The 17,901-nt window shown below is 62.2% G+C and overlaps 3 protein-coding genes across 3 annotated transcripts in view; 1 reads left to right on the top strand and 2 right to left on the bottom strand.

Moving 5' to 3' along the window:
* Window positions 1–938: 938 nt before the first annotated feature.
* RAB3A (RAB3A, member RAS oncogene family) lies at window positions 939–5,227 on the top strand. Its single transcript, XM_084220979.1, has 5 exons — window positions 939–1,095; window positions 3,249–3,476; window positions 4,150–4,268; window positions 4,346–4,470; window positions 4,818–5,227. The coding sequence occupies exons 2-5, from the start codon at window positions 3,249–3,251 to the stop codon at window positions 5,006–5,008; spliced, it is 663 nt and encodes a 220-aa protein (XP_084077105.1). The 5' UTR covers window positions 939–1,095; the 3' UTR covers window positions 5,009–5,227.
* Window positions 5,228–6,095: 868 nt separating this feature from the next.
* On the bottom strand, window positions 6,096–12,320 carry MPV17L2 (MPV17 mitochondrial inner membrane protein like 2). The gene is made up of 6 exons (XM_084221125.1): window positions 12,252–12,320; window positions 10,995–11,167; window positions 10,087–10,248; window positions 9,238–9,314; window positions 9,000–9,128; window positions 6,096–7,730 (listed from the first exon to the last, which is right to left on the bottom strand). The coding sequence occupies exons 2-6, from the start codon at window positions 11,149–11,151 to the stop codon at window positions 7,668–7,670; spliced, it is 588 nt and encodes a 195-aa protein (XP_084077251.1). The 5' UTR covers window positions 11,152–11,167; window positions 12,252–12,320; the 3' UTR covers window positions 6,096–7,667.
* An 840-nt stretch (window positions 12,321–13,160) lies between these two features.
* The window catches only part of DUS3L (dihydrouridine synthase 3 like), a gene marked incomplete at its 5' end in the record, with an annotated part of 117,043 nt that continues 112,302 nt past the window's right edge, over window positions 13,161–17,901 (bottom strand). Inside the window, 11 exons of the mRNA XM_084220965.1 lie at window positions 13,161–13,297; window positions 13,635–13,763; window positions 13,846–14,034; window positions 14,323–14,398; window positions 14,647–14,743; window positions 15,440–15,550; window positions 15,627–15,692; window positions 15,993–16,109; window positions 16,201–16,353; window positions 16,452–16,493; window positions 16,837–17,835. Of these exons, the coding sequence (XP_084077091.1) occupies window positions 13,225–13,297; window positions 13,635–13,763; window positions 13,846–14,034; window positions 14,323–14,398; window positions 14,647–14,743; window positions 15,440–15,550; window positions 15,627–15,692; window positions 15,993–16,109; window positions 16,201–16,353; window positions 16,452–16,493; window positions 16,837–17,835 (2,052 nt within the window). The 3' untranslated portion in view covers window positions 13,161–13,224. The remainder of the gene's footprint in view (window positions 13,298–13,634; window positions 13,764–13,845; window positions 14,035–14,322; window positions 14,399–14,646; window positions 14,744–15,439; window positions 15,551–15,626; window positions 15,693–15,992; window positions 16,110–16,200; window positions 16,354–16,451; window positions 16,494–16,836; window positions 17,836–17,901) is intronic.

Below are 17,901 nucleotides of genomic sequence, written 5' to 3' on the forward strand. Positions count from 1 at the left end.
TCCATCCCCATGGCCGTATGTCCATCCCCACGGCCCTGTGTCCATCCCCATGGCCCTGTGTCCACCCCCACGGCCCTGTGTCCATCCCCATGGCCGTATGTCCATCCCCACGGCCCTGTGTCCATCCCCATAGCCCTGTGTCCATCCCTGGCCGTGTGTCCATCCCCACGGCCCTGTGTCCATCCCCATGGCCGTGTGTCCATCCCCGGCCCTGTGTCCATCCCCATGGCCCTGTGTCCATCCCTGGCTCTGTGTCCATCCCCACGTTTGGCTCCATGCCCATCCCGTGTCCATCCCCACGGCTCCATCCCTGCTCTCCCATCCCAGGCCGTGCCCACCCCACCGTCATTGAGGGCTGGGTTCAACATCCCCGCTCAACATCCCCACCGTGTCCGGCCCGCTCCTCCCGGGGCCGTGGGCGTGGGATGAGCCTGGGCAGGAGCCAAGGGCTGCACCGGGACGGAGAGCACGGAGAGCACGGAGCCCCCGGGCGGGGCAGGGCAGGGCAGGGCCCGGGAGGCTGCGGGGCCCGGGCAGGGCAGGGCGGTGCCGCTGCCCTCAGGCCGCCATATGCTGCCGGCCCTAATCCCCGCTGGAGCCGCAGGGCGAGGGAGGACATGGCCGCCCACCTGCGCACCGGCCCCGCCTCAGCGCCAGCCGCCCCGCCACGGCAAGGATCAGCCTGCCCGCCACTGCAGGCCTAGGGAAGGCGTCGCGATAGCGCGCCGTGTCGCGACAGGGAGGCTGTCAAACCTCGTCCCCCCCTTTGAACGGGAATGGTTCGCCCTACACCCCCGCCGGCCCAGGGGTGGTTCATCCCGCGCCCTGCGGAGCGCGGCCGGACCGCACCACTGCGCGTTGCCGGAGGAGGAGGCGGCGCCCACCACCGCACCGGGAGGGGGGGGTCTCCTCCCCCTCGTCCGCCCGCTGTCCATCAAAGCGCGCCGCCGAGCCAATCAGCGCCTCCCTCAGGGGCGCGCCCGTGACGTCCAGGCTCATTTGCATAGAGAGCCCCGCCCCTCCGCCGACGTCACCCGGGCTCCGCATCTGCTGCAGTCGCTGCGGGGAGGAGGCGGCGGCGCGAGCGCGGCAGAGGTGAGACCCCCCCAACCCCCCCCACCGGGACCCCCCCCATGGCGACACCCCCGCAGGGACCCCCCCCCTAGACCCCCTCTGTGACCCCCCGGCACCGGAGGGGAGGGGCGGCTGCAGCGGAGGAGGCGGGAGGCGGGGGGGGGGGATGATGATGGTGATGATGATGATGATGGATGCGGAGCGGGGGGGGCTGCGCAGGGCTTGGGGGGGGGCGTCTCGGTGCGGCGGGGACCGAGTGGGTGCAGCGGGGTCGGGCCTGCGGGGAGGAGCAGGGGGTGACCCCCTCCCCATCAGCCCTGTGCGCACCCCCGATCAGCACCTGTGACCCCTCATCAGCATCCTGACCCCCCCATCAGCCCCGTGTGCACCCCCCATCAGCACCCTGACCCCCCCATCACCACCCCGGCCCCCTCCTCGCAGCACTCTGCACCCCCCCACCCCGCAATCAGCCCCCTGCGCACCCCCCCCATCAGCATCCTGAACCCCCTCTTTGCATCGCTGCACCCCCCCCCAAACATCAGCACCCCGACCCCCCCATCAGCACCCTGCCCCCCCTTCCCGCATCGCCCTGCACCCCCCCCATGAGCCCCCCTGTCACCCCCCCCCCACCAGCGCCCCGAAATGCCCAGCAGCACCCGGCACCCCATTGCTGCACCCCCCTCCACCGCTCCCCGCATCCCCCCGCTCCTCCCTGGGGGCATCAGTGTGTCACCCCCCGGTCCCTGTGCCACCCCCCGGGTCCCTGTGCCACCCCTCGGGATCCCTGGGCCACCCCCCGGTCCCTGTGCCACCCCCCGGTCCCTGTCACCGCGCTGGCCGCGCCGTGCGGGGGCACCGCCGCCGGTGCCATTTTGTCACCGGGAAGATGCGGGAGAGGCTGCGGCGCCCCGGCCGCACCCCCAGCGCCGCGGCAGATCCCGGGAGCCACGGCAGATCCCGGGAGCCACGGCAGATCCCGGGAGCCACGGCAGATCCCGGGAGCCACGGCAGATCCCGGGAGCCGCGGCAATTCCTGGGAGCTGTGGCAAAGCCTGGGAGCCACGGCAAAGCCTGGCACCCGTGGCAATTCCTGGGAGCCCTGGCAAATCCTGGGAGTCACAGCAAATCCCTGTGCCCGTGGCAATTCCTGGCAGCCACAGCGGATCCCCGTGCCCGTGGCAATTCCTGGGAGCCGTGGCAATCCCTGGCAGCCGTGGCAATTCCTTAGAGCCGTGGCAAAGCCTGGCAGCCATGGCAGATCCTCATGCCTGTGGCAATTCCTGGGAGCCGTGGCAAATCCCGGGAGCCGTGGCAATTCCTGGGAGCCGTGGCAATCCCTGGCAGCCGTGGCAATTCCTTGGAGCCGTGGCAATTCCTGGGAGCCGTGGCAATTCCTTGGAGCCGTGGCAATTCCTGGGAGCCGTGGCAATTCCTGGGAGCCGTGGCAATTCCTGGGAGTCACAGCAAATCCCTGTGCCCGTGGCAATTCCTAGCAGCCACAGCAGATCCCCGTGCCCGTGGCAATTCCTGGGAGCCGTGGCAGTTCCTGGGAGCCGTGGCAAATCCCAGCATCCGTGGCAATTCCTGGGAGCCGTGGCAAAGCCTGGCAGCCATGGCAGATCCTCATGCCTGTGGCAATTCCTGGGAGCCGTGGCAATTCCTGGGAGCTGTGGCAATTCCTTGGAGCTGTGGCAATTGCTGGGAGCCGTGGCAAAGCCTGGCAGCCACGGCAGATCCCCATGCCTGTGGCTATTCCTGGGAGCCGTGGCAATTCCTGGGAGCCGTGGCAATCCCTGGGAGCCGTGGCAATCCCTGGGAACCGTGGTGAATCCCTGTGCCCGTGGCAGTTCCTGGGAGCCGTGGCAGTTCCTTGGAGCCGTGGCAATTCCTGGGAGCCGTGGCAATTCCTGGGAGCCGTGGCAATTCCTGGGAGCCGTGACAATTCCCGGCCACCACGGCGGATCCCCGTGCCCGTGGCAAGCGCCGTGGGCCCCGTGCCCCACATTTACCGCGGGTCTCTGCTCCGCGGGTGACAGGAGGTGGCCTCTCCCTCCCCGAGCCCATCCATGCCGCCCATCCTGAACCGAAATCCCCCAAACCCGTGCCGGGAACGGCTCCGAGCGGCGCCGGGGCTGCGGCGCCGGCCCCGTCACGGCCTCTCCCCCACCCTGCAGATGGCGTCGGCTACTGACTCCCGCTATGGGCAGAAGGAATCCTCGGACCAGAACTTCGATTACATGTTCAAGATCCTGATCATCGGCAACAGCAGCGTGGGGAAAACCTCCTTCCTGTTCCGGTACGCCGACGACTCCTTCACGCCCGCCTTCGTCAGCACCGTCGGCATCGACTTCAAGGTCAAGACCATCTACAGGAACGACAAACGCATCAAGCTGCAGATCTGGGTGAGCAGAGAGACCCCCGGGGGGCCCCCCGAGCGCTGGGGGGCGGTGGGGTGGTGGGGAGGGGGTGATGGAGGGTGAGGGGGGCGGTCTGTGTGGGGCGGTCAGTGTGGGGTGGTGGTTGGTTGGGTGAAGGATGGTGTGGGGTGATGATGGTCAGTGAGGGGGTGATGGTCAGTGAGGGGGTGATGGTCAGTGAGGGGTGATGGTCAGTGAGGGGTGGTCAGTGTGGGGGTGATGGTCACCGTGGGGTGATGGTCACCATGGGGTGATGGTCAGTGAGGGATGGGGGTGCTGGATTGTTGGTATGGGGGGTGATGGTCACCATGGGGTGATGGTCACCGTGGGGTGATGGTCACCGTGGGGTGATGGTCAGTGAGGGGTGATGGTCACCGTGGGGTGATGGTCACCGTGGGGTGATGGTCAGAGAGGGGTGATGGTCAGTGAGGGGTGATGGTCACCGTGGGGTGATGGTCACCGTGGGGTGATGGTCACTGTGGGGTGATGGTCACCATGGGGTGATGGTCACCATGGGATAATGCTCGCTTGGGTGATGATCAGCTGCCCCACCGAGGCGATTCCAGGCTGGGGCCGGATCTTCCCCTATGGGGGGGACCCCGGGGGGGTGTCACCGCACCCTGGGGGTGACATTGTGCTGTCCCCTGTCCCCGCCCAGGACACGGCGGGGCAGGAGCGGTACCGCACCATCACCACCGCCTACTACCGCGGGGCCATGGGCTTCATCCTCATGTACGACATCACCAACGAGGAGTCCTTCAACGCCGTGCAGGACTGGTGAGCACCTCGGGGGGCTCTGGGCACCCCAGACCGCCCCCTCCCCACCCCTCTGAGCCCCCTCTCTCTTCCCCAAGGTCCACCCAGATCAAGACCTACTCCTGGGACAACGCCCAGGTGCTGCTGGTGGGGAACAAGTGTGACATGGAGGATGAGCGCGTGGTCTCCTCGGAGAAGGGCCGCCAGCTCGCCGAGCACCTGGGTGAGTTGGGGAGGGGGAGCCCCCCGCCGCGGCTGCCAGCCCGCAATTAATTTAATTAAGGGCTTAATTCCCTGCGTGTAATCGCTCTGCTCCGATATCGGCGGTGATTTGGCGCCTGGTGAAAAACCACGGGGTCGTTACACACCTTAAACTCTCTGCGAGATGCTGGGGGGAGGATCTGGGGGGTTTCTTTGGGTGGGAAAAACGGGATTTTGTGCTTGGTGGGGGCAGGTTGCAAACCCTTTAAATATTGAACGAGGAGGAGGAGGAGCCGCGCGGGGTGTGACGCGCAGCTTTGACGTGTCCCTTGTCCGTCTGTCCCCACCCCTCCCACCCACCCACCTCAGGCTTTGAGTTTTTCGAGGCCAGCGCCAAGGACAACATCAACGTGAAGCAGACCTTCGAGAGGCTGGTGGACATCATCTGCGAGAAGATGTCCGAGTCGCTGGACACGGCCGACCCCGCCGTCACCGGCGCCAAGCAGGGCCCCCAGCTGACGGACCAGCAGGCCCCCCCCCACCAGGACTGCGCCTGCTAGGGGCCAGCCCCCCCAAAATCCCCCCCAAAAACCGGTCAGTGCACCCCAAACACCCCCCCGCCCCACCCCCCCGAGCTCCTCCTCTTGGGGGTCCCGCGGGGGCTTTTGCTGCTGATACCTCCGAAAGGGCTGCGGCCCCTCTAGGAGCCCCCCACCCCAATTCATTAGGCTATGTCCCCCACCCCTTAATTTATTTTTAAGCCTGGGCTGGTAGAAAACTTCCCCCCGTCCCCCATTCTGCTTGAAATCACTGTCAAGACACCATCACCCCCAGCCCCATTTCCCCTGGTGATCCCCCCTGTCCTGGAACCCCCCTGTCCTGGAGACCCCCCCTGTCCTGGGACCCCCCTGTCCTGGCACCCCTTGCCCTGGAGACCCCCTGCCCTTTTTCCTGCCCTGGGACCCCCTGCTCTGGGACCCCTCCTTGCCCTGGAGACCCCCCTGTCCTGGGGATCCCCCTGTCCTGGAACCCCCCTGTCCTGGGACCCCCTGCTCTGGGGATCCCCCTACACTGAAACCCCTCCTTGCTCTGGGACCCCCTGTCCTGGGGACCCCCCTGTCCTGGAACCCCTTGTCCTGGCACCCCCTGTCCTGGGGACCCCCCTGCTCTGGGGATCCCCCTGCCCTGAGACCCCTCTTTGCCCTGGAACCCCCTGTCCTGGGGATCCCCCTGTCCTGGGACCCCTCCTTCTTGGAACCCCCTGTCCTGGGGATCCCCCTACCCTGGGACCCCCTTCCCAGCGTGTGGGTGCTGTGACAGGACCCCCAAATCCCCCACCCCGTGTGCCCCCCACCCTTTCCCCCCCTGCTGCAGGGGGGGCTCTCTCTGTGCCCGGCTCCCCCGCCCCTCCAGCTGGATGGATATTTCCTGACTCTTGTTTATTTGTATAAATAGATGCTAATTTATGCTCCCGCCGTCTTCCTCCTTGTACATACAGAAATTCCTTGTAAATAGGCGTAGGAAGTGACGCTGTGCGCGTGACCTGCTGTGCTGTGGCCGTGGTGGTGCATTTATATATATATATATATATATATTCTGATTTTTTTTTCGTTTTTTTTTTTTGGTTTGTTTCTCTCAGTGTGGTAACCTTGCTTGTGAATATCACTTTAAAAAAAAAAAAACCCCACCAAAAAAAAACCAAACCAAACCGACCCTACCCTATCCCCACAACCAAACGAGGACAGAACTGTTATTATTATTTAAATAATAAGATTTAAAACGAAAAATGAATTCAATGCGTCAGCGAGGCCGAGCCGTCCGGAGCAGGGCTGGGACCGTGGCTGGTTTGCTCCAGGCTTTTGGGATCTCGTGTTCCTGTAGTTCTGTGCTTCTGTGGAGACTGTGAATAAGTGGATATATCCCCGTAGCCATGACAGAGCTGCCCTTTATTTATTTTTCCCGGAGCGCTGTGTCTTTATTTTACAGATTTCCCTCTATTTCCCTCCCCAATCATGATTCCGTCTCCTTCCCTCCCCTTTCCCCCTCTTTTTTGTGAAGTTTACTTATGGAAGAGTTACACTGTACTGTACAAATGTCAAAAGTGTCAAAAAGAGTACAATTTCCTAAAAATCACTGTATTAAAAGAAATGTTGTGAAGAAATAAACCAATGCTGATCAGAAGTTCCTCGGGGGGGTCCCTGAGTTGACAGAGAGGAGCTGAATTAATCGGATTTTTTTAAAATTATCATCCCCCAAATGGCTCCTGCTGCTGCTGAGGGAGGAGCTGAGTCCCCCCTGGGTGTGTGACAGCAGGGAGCAGGGCAGAGCATTAAGGCACAGCTTTAAAAATCAAGTAAAAATTAAAAAACAACAACAACAAAAAAACCCCCATTTAGGTGATTCTCATTGACACTGGAAATAATTCAGTTCCTGGGGGTTATGCAGGGAGTGTCCAGCATGCCCGGGGCTGGGAGCAGAGGGATGCGATGGCCCCAAACTCTGCCAAAATTTGGCTCCAGCCCCCCCTCCTGCCTCGGGAGCTCTGCAGAGCCGGCGGGTGCAATCACATCCCTATTTATAGAGGATCCAGGTGGCTGCAGCCCCCGCCCGAGCCGGGGGGGAACCGGGAGCTGAGGGAGTGGAGTGATTTTATCCCTGAGCTGGAAGAGAAAAAGCAGCAGGGGAAGGAGTGAGGAGCTGCAGGGAGAGCAGAGGAGCAGCCAGAGTCAGTCAGGGGTGCGGGTTTGGGTTGGAATGGCCTCGAATCCCATCCCTGCCGAGCCCTTCCACCATCCCAGGCTGCTCCAGGGATCCACAGCTGCTCTGGGAATTCCATCCCAACCCTCGCAGGGAAGGATTCCTTCCCAATTTCTACTTGGGTGGCTGGAGGAGCAGCGAGGGCCTGGTTTGCTCTGCAGAGGGAACAAATCCAGCCAGGCCCCTTCCCAGGGGCTGCAGCAGCTCCTCCTCACCCCGGCTCTGCGGGCAAATCCCAGAAGAAATCACTTGAAATCACTTGACAGCTTCTCCTGCAACAAGAGATTGTTACAACCCCGACCCACGGCTGTAATTAGCAGATGAGTTAATCAGCAGCAGGCACGTGGGGGGGCTGGCTCTGGCCATGCCCTCCCTCGGCTGGGGCGCTGCACAAAGCCCAGGAATCCACGGGAATCCGTCTGGATCCGTCTGCGGGACGCTCCGGAACGGCCTCGTGCCTCTCTAGGCCCCGGCGCTGCTCCGGCTCTGCCGCGGCGGCTCCTGGCTCTGCCCGGGGCTGGGGGGCTGCAAAACAGCCGGGGTGAGCTGGGTGGGCTCCTGAGCCTGCTGGGCACTGCAGGGAGAGCATCCTGACCCTGCTGGGCACTGCTCAGGAGCAGAGAGGGCATCCTGAGCCTGCTGGGCACTGCTCTGGGGCAGGGAAATCATCCTGAGCCTGCTGGCACCGCAGGGAGGGATGCTGAGCCTGCTGGGCACCACAGAGAGAGCATCCTGACCCTGCTGGGCACTGCCCAGGGGCAGGGAAATCATCCTGATCCTGCTGGGCACTGCAGGGAGGGCACCCTGACCCTGCTGGGCACTGCCCAGGGGCAGGGAAATCATCCTGACCCTGCTGGGCACTGCTCTGGGGCAGGGAAATCATCCTGACCCTGCTGGGCACTGCCCAGGGGCAGGGAAATCATCCTGACCCTGCTGGGCACCGCAGGAAAATCATCCTGACCCTGCTGGGCACTGCAGGGAGGGGATGCTGAGCCTGCTGGGCACTGCTCAGGAGCAGGGAAATCATCCTGAGCCTGCTGGCACCGCAGGGAGGGCATCCTGAGCCTGCTGGGCACCACAGGGAGAGCATCCTGAGCCTGCTGGGCACTGCCCTGGGGCAGGGAAATCATCCTGAGCCTGCTGGCACCGCAGGGAGGGCACCCTGACCCTGCTGGGCACTGCCCAGGAGCACAGAAATCATCCTGAGCCTGCTGGGCACTGCCCTGGGGCAGGGAAATCATCCTGAGCCTGCTGGGCACTGCCCAGGAGCACAGAAATCATCCTGCCCCTGAACTGGGCACTGCTGAGGACACACCTCGAGGGCAGTGCCCCTCACCTTGGGAAGGACTTTGAGACACCTGAGGGCATCCAGAGGGGCAACAGGGCTGGGGAGGGCTGGGAAACAAAGGCTGGCAGGGAGCTGGAGGTGCTCAGCCTGGAGAAAAGGAGCCCCAGGGGTGCCCTCATCCCTCTGAAAGGGGCCTGTACCCAGCTGGGGCTGGGCTCTGTCTCCAGGACAGAACCAGAGGAGGCAGCCTCAAGGGAAATATGGGTCAGATATTGGGAAAAATGTTTTTATGGAAAGAGTGATCAAATTCTGGAATGTTCTGCCCGGGGAGGCGGTGCAGTCCCCATCCCTGGGTGTGTCTAACCAAGCCTGGATGTGGCACTGGGGGCTCAGCTGAGCTGTTGGGCTGGATTGGACTCCGTGACCTTCAGGGTCTCTTCCAACCCAGAGATTCTGGGAATTCTGTGAATTCCTGGGGCTGGCAGGGGCTCGGGGGTGGGGCTCACCCGGTGTTTGAGGTAGGACAGGTAGGTGTCCCAGCCCAGGGTCACCACGTTGACATAAGCCACACGGTAGGGGGGTGGCACGAAGAGGAAGTTGAGGATCTGCGCCGCCGGCCACACGCTCCAGTCAGCCTGGGAAGGGACAGGGAGGGACAAGGGGGGACAAGGGGGGACAAGGAGGAGCTGGGGGCTGCCCACGGCTCCCAGCAGGACCGAGGGGACAGCCCGGGCTGGGGCTCACCTTGTACAATTCCCAAAATTTCTCCTTCAGCTCGTCCCAGCTCTCCTGCGGAGATTGGCCCTCCAGGGCGCCGATGGCTGCGGGGACAGGAGGGGTCGGTGGGAACTGGGGTGGGAATTGGGGCGGGAATTGGGGTGGGAATTGGGGAGGGAAATGCCCCAAACCCCTCCCAGTGTGTGCGGGGAGGGCAGCACCGGCAGCACCCAGAGGAGGGAGGGCCGGGAAATGGAAAGGAAAGTGAAAGGGAACGGTCTGGGGAACGGCTGGGGCTGTGCCAGGGGGGTGGGATGGAGATCAGGAAAGGTTCTGGGGTTTGGGATGGAGAGCAGGGAAAGGTTTGGGGGTTTGGGATGGAGAGCAGGGAAAGGTTCAGGGATGTGGGATGGAGAGCAGGGAAAGGTTCTGGGGTTTGGGATTGAGATCAGGAGAGGTTCTGGGATTTGGGATGGAGATCAGGAAAGGTTCTGGGATTTGGGATGGAGATCTGGAAAGGTTCTGGGATTTGGGATGGAGATCAGGGAAAGGTTCTGGGATTTGGGATGGAGAGCAGGGAAAGGTTCAGGGGTTTGGGATGGAGAGCAGGGAAAGGTTCTGGGATTTGGGATGGAGAGCAGGGAAAGGTTCTTCCCCAGAGGGTGCTGGGCCCTGAATTCCCCCAGGGAATGATCCATCCCAGCCCTCCCAGCGGTGCCTTTTGCCTGACTAAACCCTGAGGTTCCCCCAGCGCCGCTCCCTACCCCAGCACAGAACCAAAACCACCACACCCAACCCCTCCAGCCCCACCAGGAGCTGCAGGGCCGGGCCTGTGGGGCTGGATGAGGGGTGAGGGAGCCCCGAGGCCCCACGTACCCATGAAGTACCAGGTTCCCATGGTGGGCGATGCCACCAGCTGGTCCATCAGCACCTTCTTCAGCACGGTGCGCATGCCCCGCGCCGGGAACGCCCGGTCCAGCCACAGGTACCAGAAATGCATCAGGGGGCCCAGGCTGCAGCCCACCACAAACATCCTGCCTGCAACGACCAGCAGGGCGCTCTGGGCAAGGCATCCCTCCCTGCCAGGGCGGGGATGGATTGCCTGGCTGTGCCCAGATCCCTGGAAGGGTCCAGGAGGGTATTTTGGATTTCCACCAGGGCTGGAGGGATCCCAGGAAGGGTTCTGGGGTTTGGGATGGGGATCAGGAAAGGTTCGGGGGGTTTGGGATGGAGATCAGGAAAGGTTTGGGGGTTTGGGATGGAGATCAGGAAAGGTTTGGGGGTTTGGGATGGAGATCAGGAAAGGTTCAGGGGTTTGGGATGGAGATCAGGAAAGGTTCAGGGGTTTGGGATGGGGATCAGGAAATGCCATGAAGGCATTTTAGGTAGGAATTCCTCCCTCTGAGGACAGGGATGGATTTCCCAGCTCCTGCATCCCTGGAAGGGGATGGATTTCCCCCAGGCCTGGATCCCTGGCAATGCCCCAGAAATGCTCCAGGCTGGGGTTTGGAGCAGCAGGGTGGTGAGAGGTGTCCTTGCCACCCTTGCCCCGAGACACTGGGATTTGCCCAGCTCATCCCAGTGCTCACCAGTGCCCATCCCCGCCCAGGGCAGTGGGATTCTCCCATCCCAGTGCCCATCCCAGCTCAGGGAAGTGGGATTCCCCCAGCCCAGCCCCTCTCTGCCCATCCCAGTGCCCATCCCTGCCCAGGACAGTGGGATTCCCCCAACCCAGCCCATCCCAGTGCCCATCCCAGCCCATCCCAGCCCCTCCCAGCCCTCACCAGTGCGTCCCAGCTGGAGCTGGCTCTGGGGGTGCCTGCGGCGGTGCCACTCCTGGTGCAGGCAGTCGCCGGCCGCCAGCAGCCCCCCGCAGCTGACGGTGTTGGTGAGCAGCAGCAGCCGGCCCGAGAACAGCGAGCGCCAGGAGCGCCGCAGCATCCTGGGCACGGCCGGCCTGGGGCGGGCCCGTCAGCGCCGGGGAACCGCCCAGTGCTCCCAGTTCAGACTGGGGACCCGCCCAGTGCTCCCAGTGAGGAGAGGGAACCGCCCAGTGCTCCCAGTTCAGACTGGGGACCCGCCCAGTGCTCCCAGGGAACCCGCCCAGTGCTCCCAGTACGGCCAGGGAACCCGCCCAGTGCTCCCAGTAAGGACAGGGGACCCGGCCAGTGCTCCCAGTAAGGCCAGGGAACCCGCCCAGTGCTGCCAGTAAGGCCAGGGAACCCGCCCAGTGCTCCCAGTAAGGCCAGGGAACCCGCCCAGTGCTCCCAGTAAGGCCGGGGAACCCGCCCAGTGCTCCCAGTGAGGGCAGAGAACCCGCCCAGTGCTCCCAGTACGGCCAGGGAACCCGCCCAGTGCTCCCAGTAAGGCCAGGGAACCCGCCCAGTGCTCCCAGTAAGGACAGGGGACCCTCCCAGTGCTCCCAGTAAGGCCAGGGAACCCGCCCAGTGCTCCCAGTAAGGCCAGGGAACCCGCCCAGTGCTCCCAGTAAGGCCAGGGAACCCGCCCAGTGCTCCCAGTAAGGCCAGGGAACCCTCCCAGTGACCCCAGTTCAGACCTGGGGACCCTCCCAGTGACCCCCAGTTCTTCCAGTCAGGGCCTGGGTACCCTCCCAGTGCCCCCAGTCAGGGCCTAGGAACCCTCCCAGTTCTCCTGTGCCCTCCAGTAAGGCCAGGGAACCCTCCCAGTGACCCCAGTTCAGACCTGGGGACCCTCCCAGTGCCCCCCAGTTCTCCCAGTACGGCCAGGGAACCTGCCCAGTGCTCCCAGTTAGGGCCTGGGTACCCTCCCAGTTCCCCTGTGCCCTCCCACTGCCCCCCACTGCTCCCAGTTAGGGCCTGGGTACCCTCCCAGTGCCCCCCAGTAAGGGCCTAGGTACCCTCCCAGTTCTCCCAGTTCTCCTGTGCTCCCCAGTTCAGGCCTGGTGCCCCCCAGCTCTCCCAGTTCAGCCCTGGGTACCCTCCCAGTTCCCCCCGGTTCCCCATCCCGCCCCGCTGCCTGCCCCCCGCTCGCCCCCGGTATCCCTGTACCCCTGCACTTACCGCGCTGGGTCCCCAGCGCCCCTCCCCGGACACCGCCCGGGCTCCCGGTGCCTCCGGCTCCTCCCGGTCCCCCCGCGCCCCCCCCGCCCCTACCGGGCGTTACCGCCCCCCGCACACGGAACCGGCGAGGGTCACGTGACAACAACGACTTCCGCTTCCTGCCTCTGCCATGACACCTACCGAGGCACAGGGGGCCGCCATGACAGCTACCGAGGCACAGGGGGCCGCCATGACAGCTACCGAGGCAAAGGAGGCCGCCATGACACCTACCGAGGCACAAGAGGCCGCCATGACAGCTACCGAGGCAAAGGAGGCCGCCATGACAGCTACCGAGGCACAGGGGGCCGCCATGACACCTACCGAGGCATCAGCTCGTGGTGGGCGAGCTGGGGATGGTGCAGGGGATCCCCGCGGTGCCCCAGCCCTGCCCTGCCCCTGTCCCCTCGGCTTGGGGACAGCAGGGTGGCTGGGGAGCCTCTGGAGGTGGCCATGATGGGTGTCAGCAGTGTTTGGACCACCGCTCTCCCCACTCTGTGGGGTCCCCCAGGTGTGGCGATGCTGCTGAGACCTTCCAGGCTGTCCCCAGAGCCTTCAGAATTCTTTGAGAGGCTTCTCTTTGGAGCTTGAGCATCAGCTCTGTGCCACCTTGGTTGTGGGGGGCAGCAGAAGGGCTGGGGGGACGTTGCTGCTCCTTTGTCCTGGGAGTTTGTCACTCCCGAGGACATCCTGGTGGGAGCTGAGGCTCCTTCCCAGCGATGTGGGACAGCTGGGACAGCTCTGGCTGCGAACTGCAGGCAAAGATCCCCTCAGGAACACGTGTTTGTCTGCCAGGATTGCTGTGGGGGCAGGCAGGGAGGCAAAAAACTCGCCAGCTTCTAAAAACATCAGCTTTATTCCAACTGCCAGGAGCCCTGCTCCTCCTCACAGCCCATCCAAGCTCCTCCTGACGCTGAGGGACGGGGCCAGGCCAGCCCTATCTGTAGGAATTGGCCTTGTGCTTTGGCAGGAAGGTGAAGCCGGGCGGGACAGGGCCCAGGAGCAGCTCGCTGGGAGAAAGAATCCATCAGAGAATTAATCCAGGGAGAAAGAATCCATCAGAGAATTAATCCAGGGAGAAAGAATCCATCAGAGAATTCATCCAGAGACCACAAAACCCACCCAGTGCCAGCCCTGCCATGGGCAGGGACACCTCCCACTGCCCCAGGCTGCTCCCAGCCCTGTCCTTGGGCACTGCCAGGGAATAAAGACAATTCCAGGGAATGAAGACAACAAAAAACCAAACCCAGGGAGGGGTCAGTGCTCTGTCAAACAACCCTGTGGTGCTGCAGGGGCCCTGCCACGTTCCCTTTTGGGCAACTGGAAGGGAATTTGGTGCTTGCTGACCTTATTTTGATCCAATCATCCACGTTCTGGCTGGCCATGAGGGTCTCCAGGTAGTCCCTGCCCAGGTAATAGGGCGGGCGCTCGTTGATTTTCTGAGGTAGGTGTTCCAGTAACCCGACTGGGATATACCTGGAATGAGATGAAAGGAGTGCTAGGGATTCATTAATTAGTTAATTATTGGTTAAAGAGCCTCCTGGCCGGGCAGCATCACCTGCACAGGAAGGAGAGCCACTCCAGCAGGAATTTCCTGGTTTTCTCCACTCCCTGAGTGTCTGAGCCCCAGTGCTCCAGGCCGTAGTTGGTGAAGTCCTTGAGGATGTCAAATCTCTCCCTGGAGGAGATATCCCAGTGTCTCTGCTCCTTGATTTCCGTGAAAAGCCAGGGTTTGATGAGTGCCCCTCTGCAGGCAAAAACAAAAAATTAAAAAAAAATTAAAATTGTTATTCCCACCAGTGATGCTCCCGATTGGAGACGCTTCCCAGCACTGATTTCTGCTTTAAATCTCCTTTTCCATTCCAACAAGAGGCTCCAGCTGACACAAACCGATTTCACCCATTTTCAGGGTGGTTTTGCTGAGAGGAAATTCCACGCTTTGGGTTTGTTTAGGGATTTTTTTAATCCTTTTTATTTTTTTTTTCCCCTCTTGAAGCACCAGAGCTCAGGAGCGAAGGGACACACAGGCACTTGCCTTGCAATCATGATTCCAGAAACTCCCATCTGCATGGCTCGATTTGCATCTTCATAGGACAGAATATCCCCATTTCCTGCCCAGGAAGGAGGGAAGAGCCAGAGGTCAGAGAGATCCGTGAGGACAAGTCAAAGTGAGCTAACGCAGACATGGGATAAAATTCCAAATGGACACAATGTCCCAGAGCCAGATGGCCCAAAGAGGCTCCTGCTCTGCATTCCCAGGGATGTTCCTTACAAGGAAAAAAAGGACATCTCTGAGGTTCAGTCCCCCCATTGTGAAGGGGTTTGAGGTGGAAGCAGTGCCCAGGGGAGCCCCACGTACCGAAGAGAGGCATGGGGCTGGCCAGGCGGGCGCACTCGGCGATGTAAGCCCAGTCGGCGCTGCGTGTGTAGCGCTGCTCCCGGGAGCGGCCGTGCAGCTGTGGAGAGAGCAGGGACAGCTGCAGGGCAGGGACAGGGCAGGGACAGCAGCACGGGGAAGGGAGCCTGGGATGGGCCTTGGGATGGGCCTTGGGAGGGGTTTCAGGATCAGCCTCAGGATCAGCTTCAGGATCGACCTCGAGATCGATCTCGGGATTGAGATCAGAGCTGGTAAGGGATTCCTTGGGATCCACCTCTGGATTCACAGAATCACTGGGTTGGAAGAGACCTTAAAGGTCATTGAGTCCAACCCAGTCCCAACAGCTCAACTGAGCCCTGGCACCTTGGGATCAACTTTGGGATCAACCTCGGGATCGACCTTGGGATTGATGGGTGCTGAGAGCAGAGCTGGTAAGGGATTCCTTGGGATCCACCTCTGGATTCACAGAATTCACTGGGTTGAAAGTAACCTTAAAGGTCACAGAGTCCAACCCAGCCCCAAGAGCTCAGCTGAGCCCTGGCCCCCAGTGCCACATCCAGGCTTGGTCACACACACCCAGGGATGGTCCCTTCCCAAACCATTCTGGGATTCCATGATCACAGACCCAAGGCTCAGGAGCAGAGAGGAAAACACCCTCAGCACCTGGATCTTCCTCTTTTATTAGCAGAGGACACTGAAAGGCAGGGGAAGGTCACCCCCATGTGATCCCCAGGCAGAACTCCCAGCCACCAACCCCACACTTCTGTCCCCATACCGTCACCATGGAGGCGCCCCACTCCCGGATCCTGGGGATGATTTTGTGAGCCACATTAACCTTCTCCTGCACCCCAGTGCGGATCTTCACCGTCAGGGGGACATCCAGCACCTGCAGAGGAGGGAAGATGAGGCCAGGCTGGACTGGGCTCCATCAGCTCAGCTCAGCTCCGGGGGCTCCGACTCACCGAGTTCATCCCGCGGACGATCTGCTCGAACTTGTTGGAGCGAGTCATCAGAGCACAGCCTCCTCCCTGAGGGACAAAACAGGGACCTCAGGACCTTCCTCACACGGTGGAGAGTCCTTGGGGGGCATCTCAGGGTTTGGAGAAAGCGGATCCTTCAACTAAAAATACTCCAGAGTGCTTTCCCCTCCCAAATCCCGCCAGGCAGAGACAGCAATTCCCTGCTCCTTGAGCAGCTCATTCCCCTTCTCCCTGAGATCATTAATGAGCTGGGAGCTCTGGATCAGACTGGAAAGAGCAATCAGGCAGCAGAGGCAGAGGGTGAAGACAAGGATTCATGGAAGGAAAACACACCACACAACTTCTCACCTTCTTGTAGACCAGGTCGATGGGACACCCGACGTTGATGTCCACAAAATCCACGTCGATTGTCCTGTTCAGGAGCTCTGCACACTTGGTCATGGTGTCTGGGAAGGCTCCCTCCAGCTGCCAGAGGGAAAGAGCTTCCCTGAGCTCCAGAGGCAGCTTTTCCCCTGGGAAGGGAGCCCTTGGTGGGTGGTGGGGTGGGAAGGCTCACCTGCACGCCGAAGATGTCCTCGGTGTGGTGGCGTTTGAGCAGAGCCCACTCGGAGGACTGGCCCTGGAGCAGGTTGGTGCACACAGCCATCTCCCCACAGGTGACATCTGCTCCGAAACGTTTGCAGATCCGTCGGAAAGGGAGGTTTCCACACTGCCAGGGACAGCAGGGACAGGGATTGTCAGGAGATCTGCTCTGTTCCAGCTGCGCCCACGGCGAGCTTTGGCACAAGGATGGAGTTACCAGCCTACCGTGGTCAGTGGAGCCAGGTACAGCTTGCCTTGGATTTCCAGCTGGAAAACAGGGATGGAGGAGCAGGTCAGCAGAGCTGCAATGGTTTTTATGGAATCACAGGATGGTTTGGCTTGGAAAGGACCTTAATGGTCATCCAATTCCACGCCCTGGCTACGGGCAGCGACACCTTCCACCATCCCAGGGTGCTCCAAGCCCTGTCCAGCCTGGCCTTGGACACTTCCACTTTTCTGGGAATTCCATCCCAGCCCCTCCCCATCCTCACAGGGAGGAATTCCTTCCATGCTCTGCCTGCCTCCCCCAGCTAAAGGCTCTCCAAGGGGTTTTTCCCCATCTTTCCATGCACAATCTCCTCCACAGGGGCAGGACACAGGGGACTCTCACCTTTTTCTTCTCACACGGCCGCAGCTTCGTGACGTCTTCATCTGTCAGAGGGCCCAGGGTTGGCATGGAGGGAGCATCTTCAGCCCTTTGGGAGCTCTGCAGGGCCTCAGGGTGGGGAGCACCTTCAGCCCCTCGGGAGCTCTGCAGGACCTCAGGGTTGGGAGCATCCTCAGCCCTTTGGGAGCTCTGCAGAGCTTCAGGGTTGGGAGCACCTTCAGCCATTTGGGAGCTCTGCAGGGCCTCAGGGTGGGGAGCATCCTCAGCTCTTTGGGAGCTCTGCAGGACCTCAGGGTGGGGAGCATCCTCAGCTCTTTGGGAGCCCTGCAGAGCCTCAGGGCTGGCAGCATCCTCAGCTCCTCTGCATCCCTGCAGGACCTCAGGGTTGGCAGCATCCTCAGCTCCTCTGCATCCCTGCAGGGCCTCGGGGTTGGCAGCACCCTCAGCCCCTCGGGAGCCCTGCAGAGCCTCAGGTTTGGCAGCACCCTCAGCCCTTTGGGAGCTCTGCAGAGCCCCAGGGTTGGCAGCACCCTCAGCCCCTCGGGAGCCCTGCAGAGCCTCAGCTCTGGCACCTTCCCCCAGCTCCTGCAGCACGGGGCTGTCCCTCAGGCCCTCCTGGGGATCAGCACAGCTGCACCCCTCCGTGGAGCCCCCAAAGGCGCCTTTGCCTCCCTTCCCAGCACGGAGCCCACGCAGAAACTCCTCGGCCTTGTGGAAGCTGAACTTCCTCTTGCGCAGCTGCTGCTGCAGCTCCTTGGAGAGCCCGTTCCTCACCGGCACCTTCCCCTCCCACTGCTGCGCCAGCGCGGCGTTCACCAGGTTCTGGTGGCCGTCCCCGAGGTGGGCCCGGCCGAAGCGGCAGGTGACACCGTAGGGACAGCGGCCGAAGGTGTCGAAGAGGACGCAGCGCCCGCCCAGGTCCGCGGGTTTGGCCGCCAGGTAGCGGGACACGTCGTGCAGGAAGCGGCAGCGCGGCCCGAAGTGGCACTGCCCGGCACAGCCCTGGGGACAGCATGGGGCAGGGCAGGGAGGGATGGACACACTTTGAGGAAGGGGACATTTGTGACA

This window comes from Fringilla coelebs (genome assembly GCF_963513975.1).
Source record: "Fringilla coelebs genome assembly, chromosome: 24".
Lineage (NCBI taxonomy): Eukaryota > Metazoa > Chordata > Aves > Passeriformes > Fringillidae > Fringilla > Fringilla coelebs.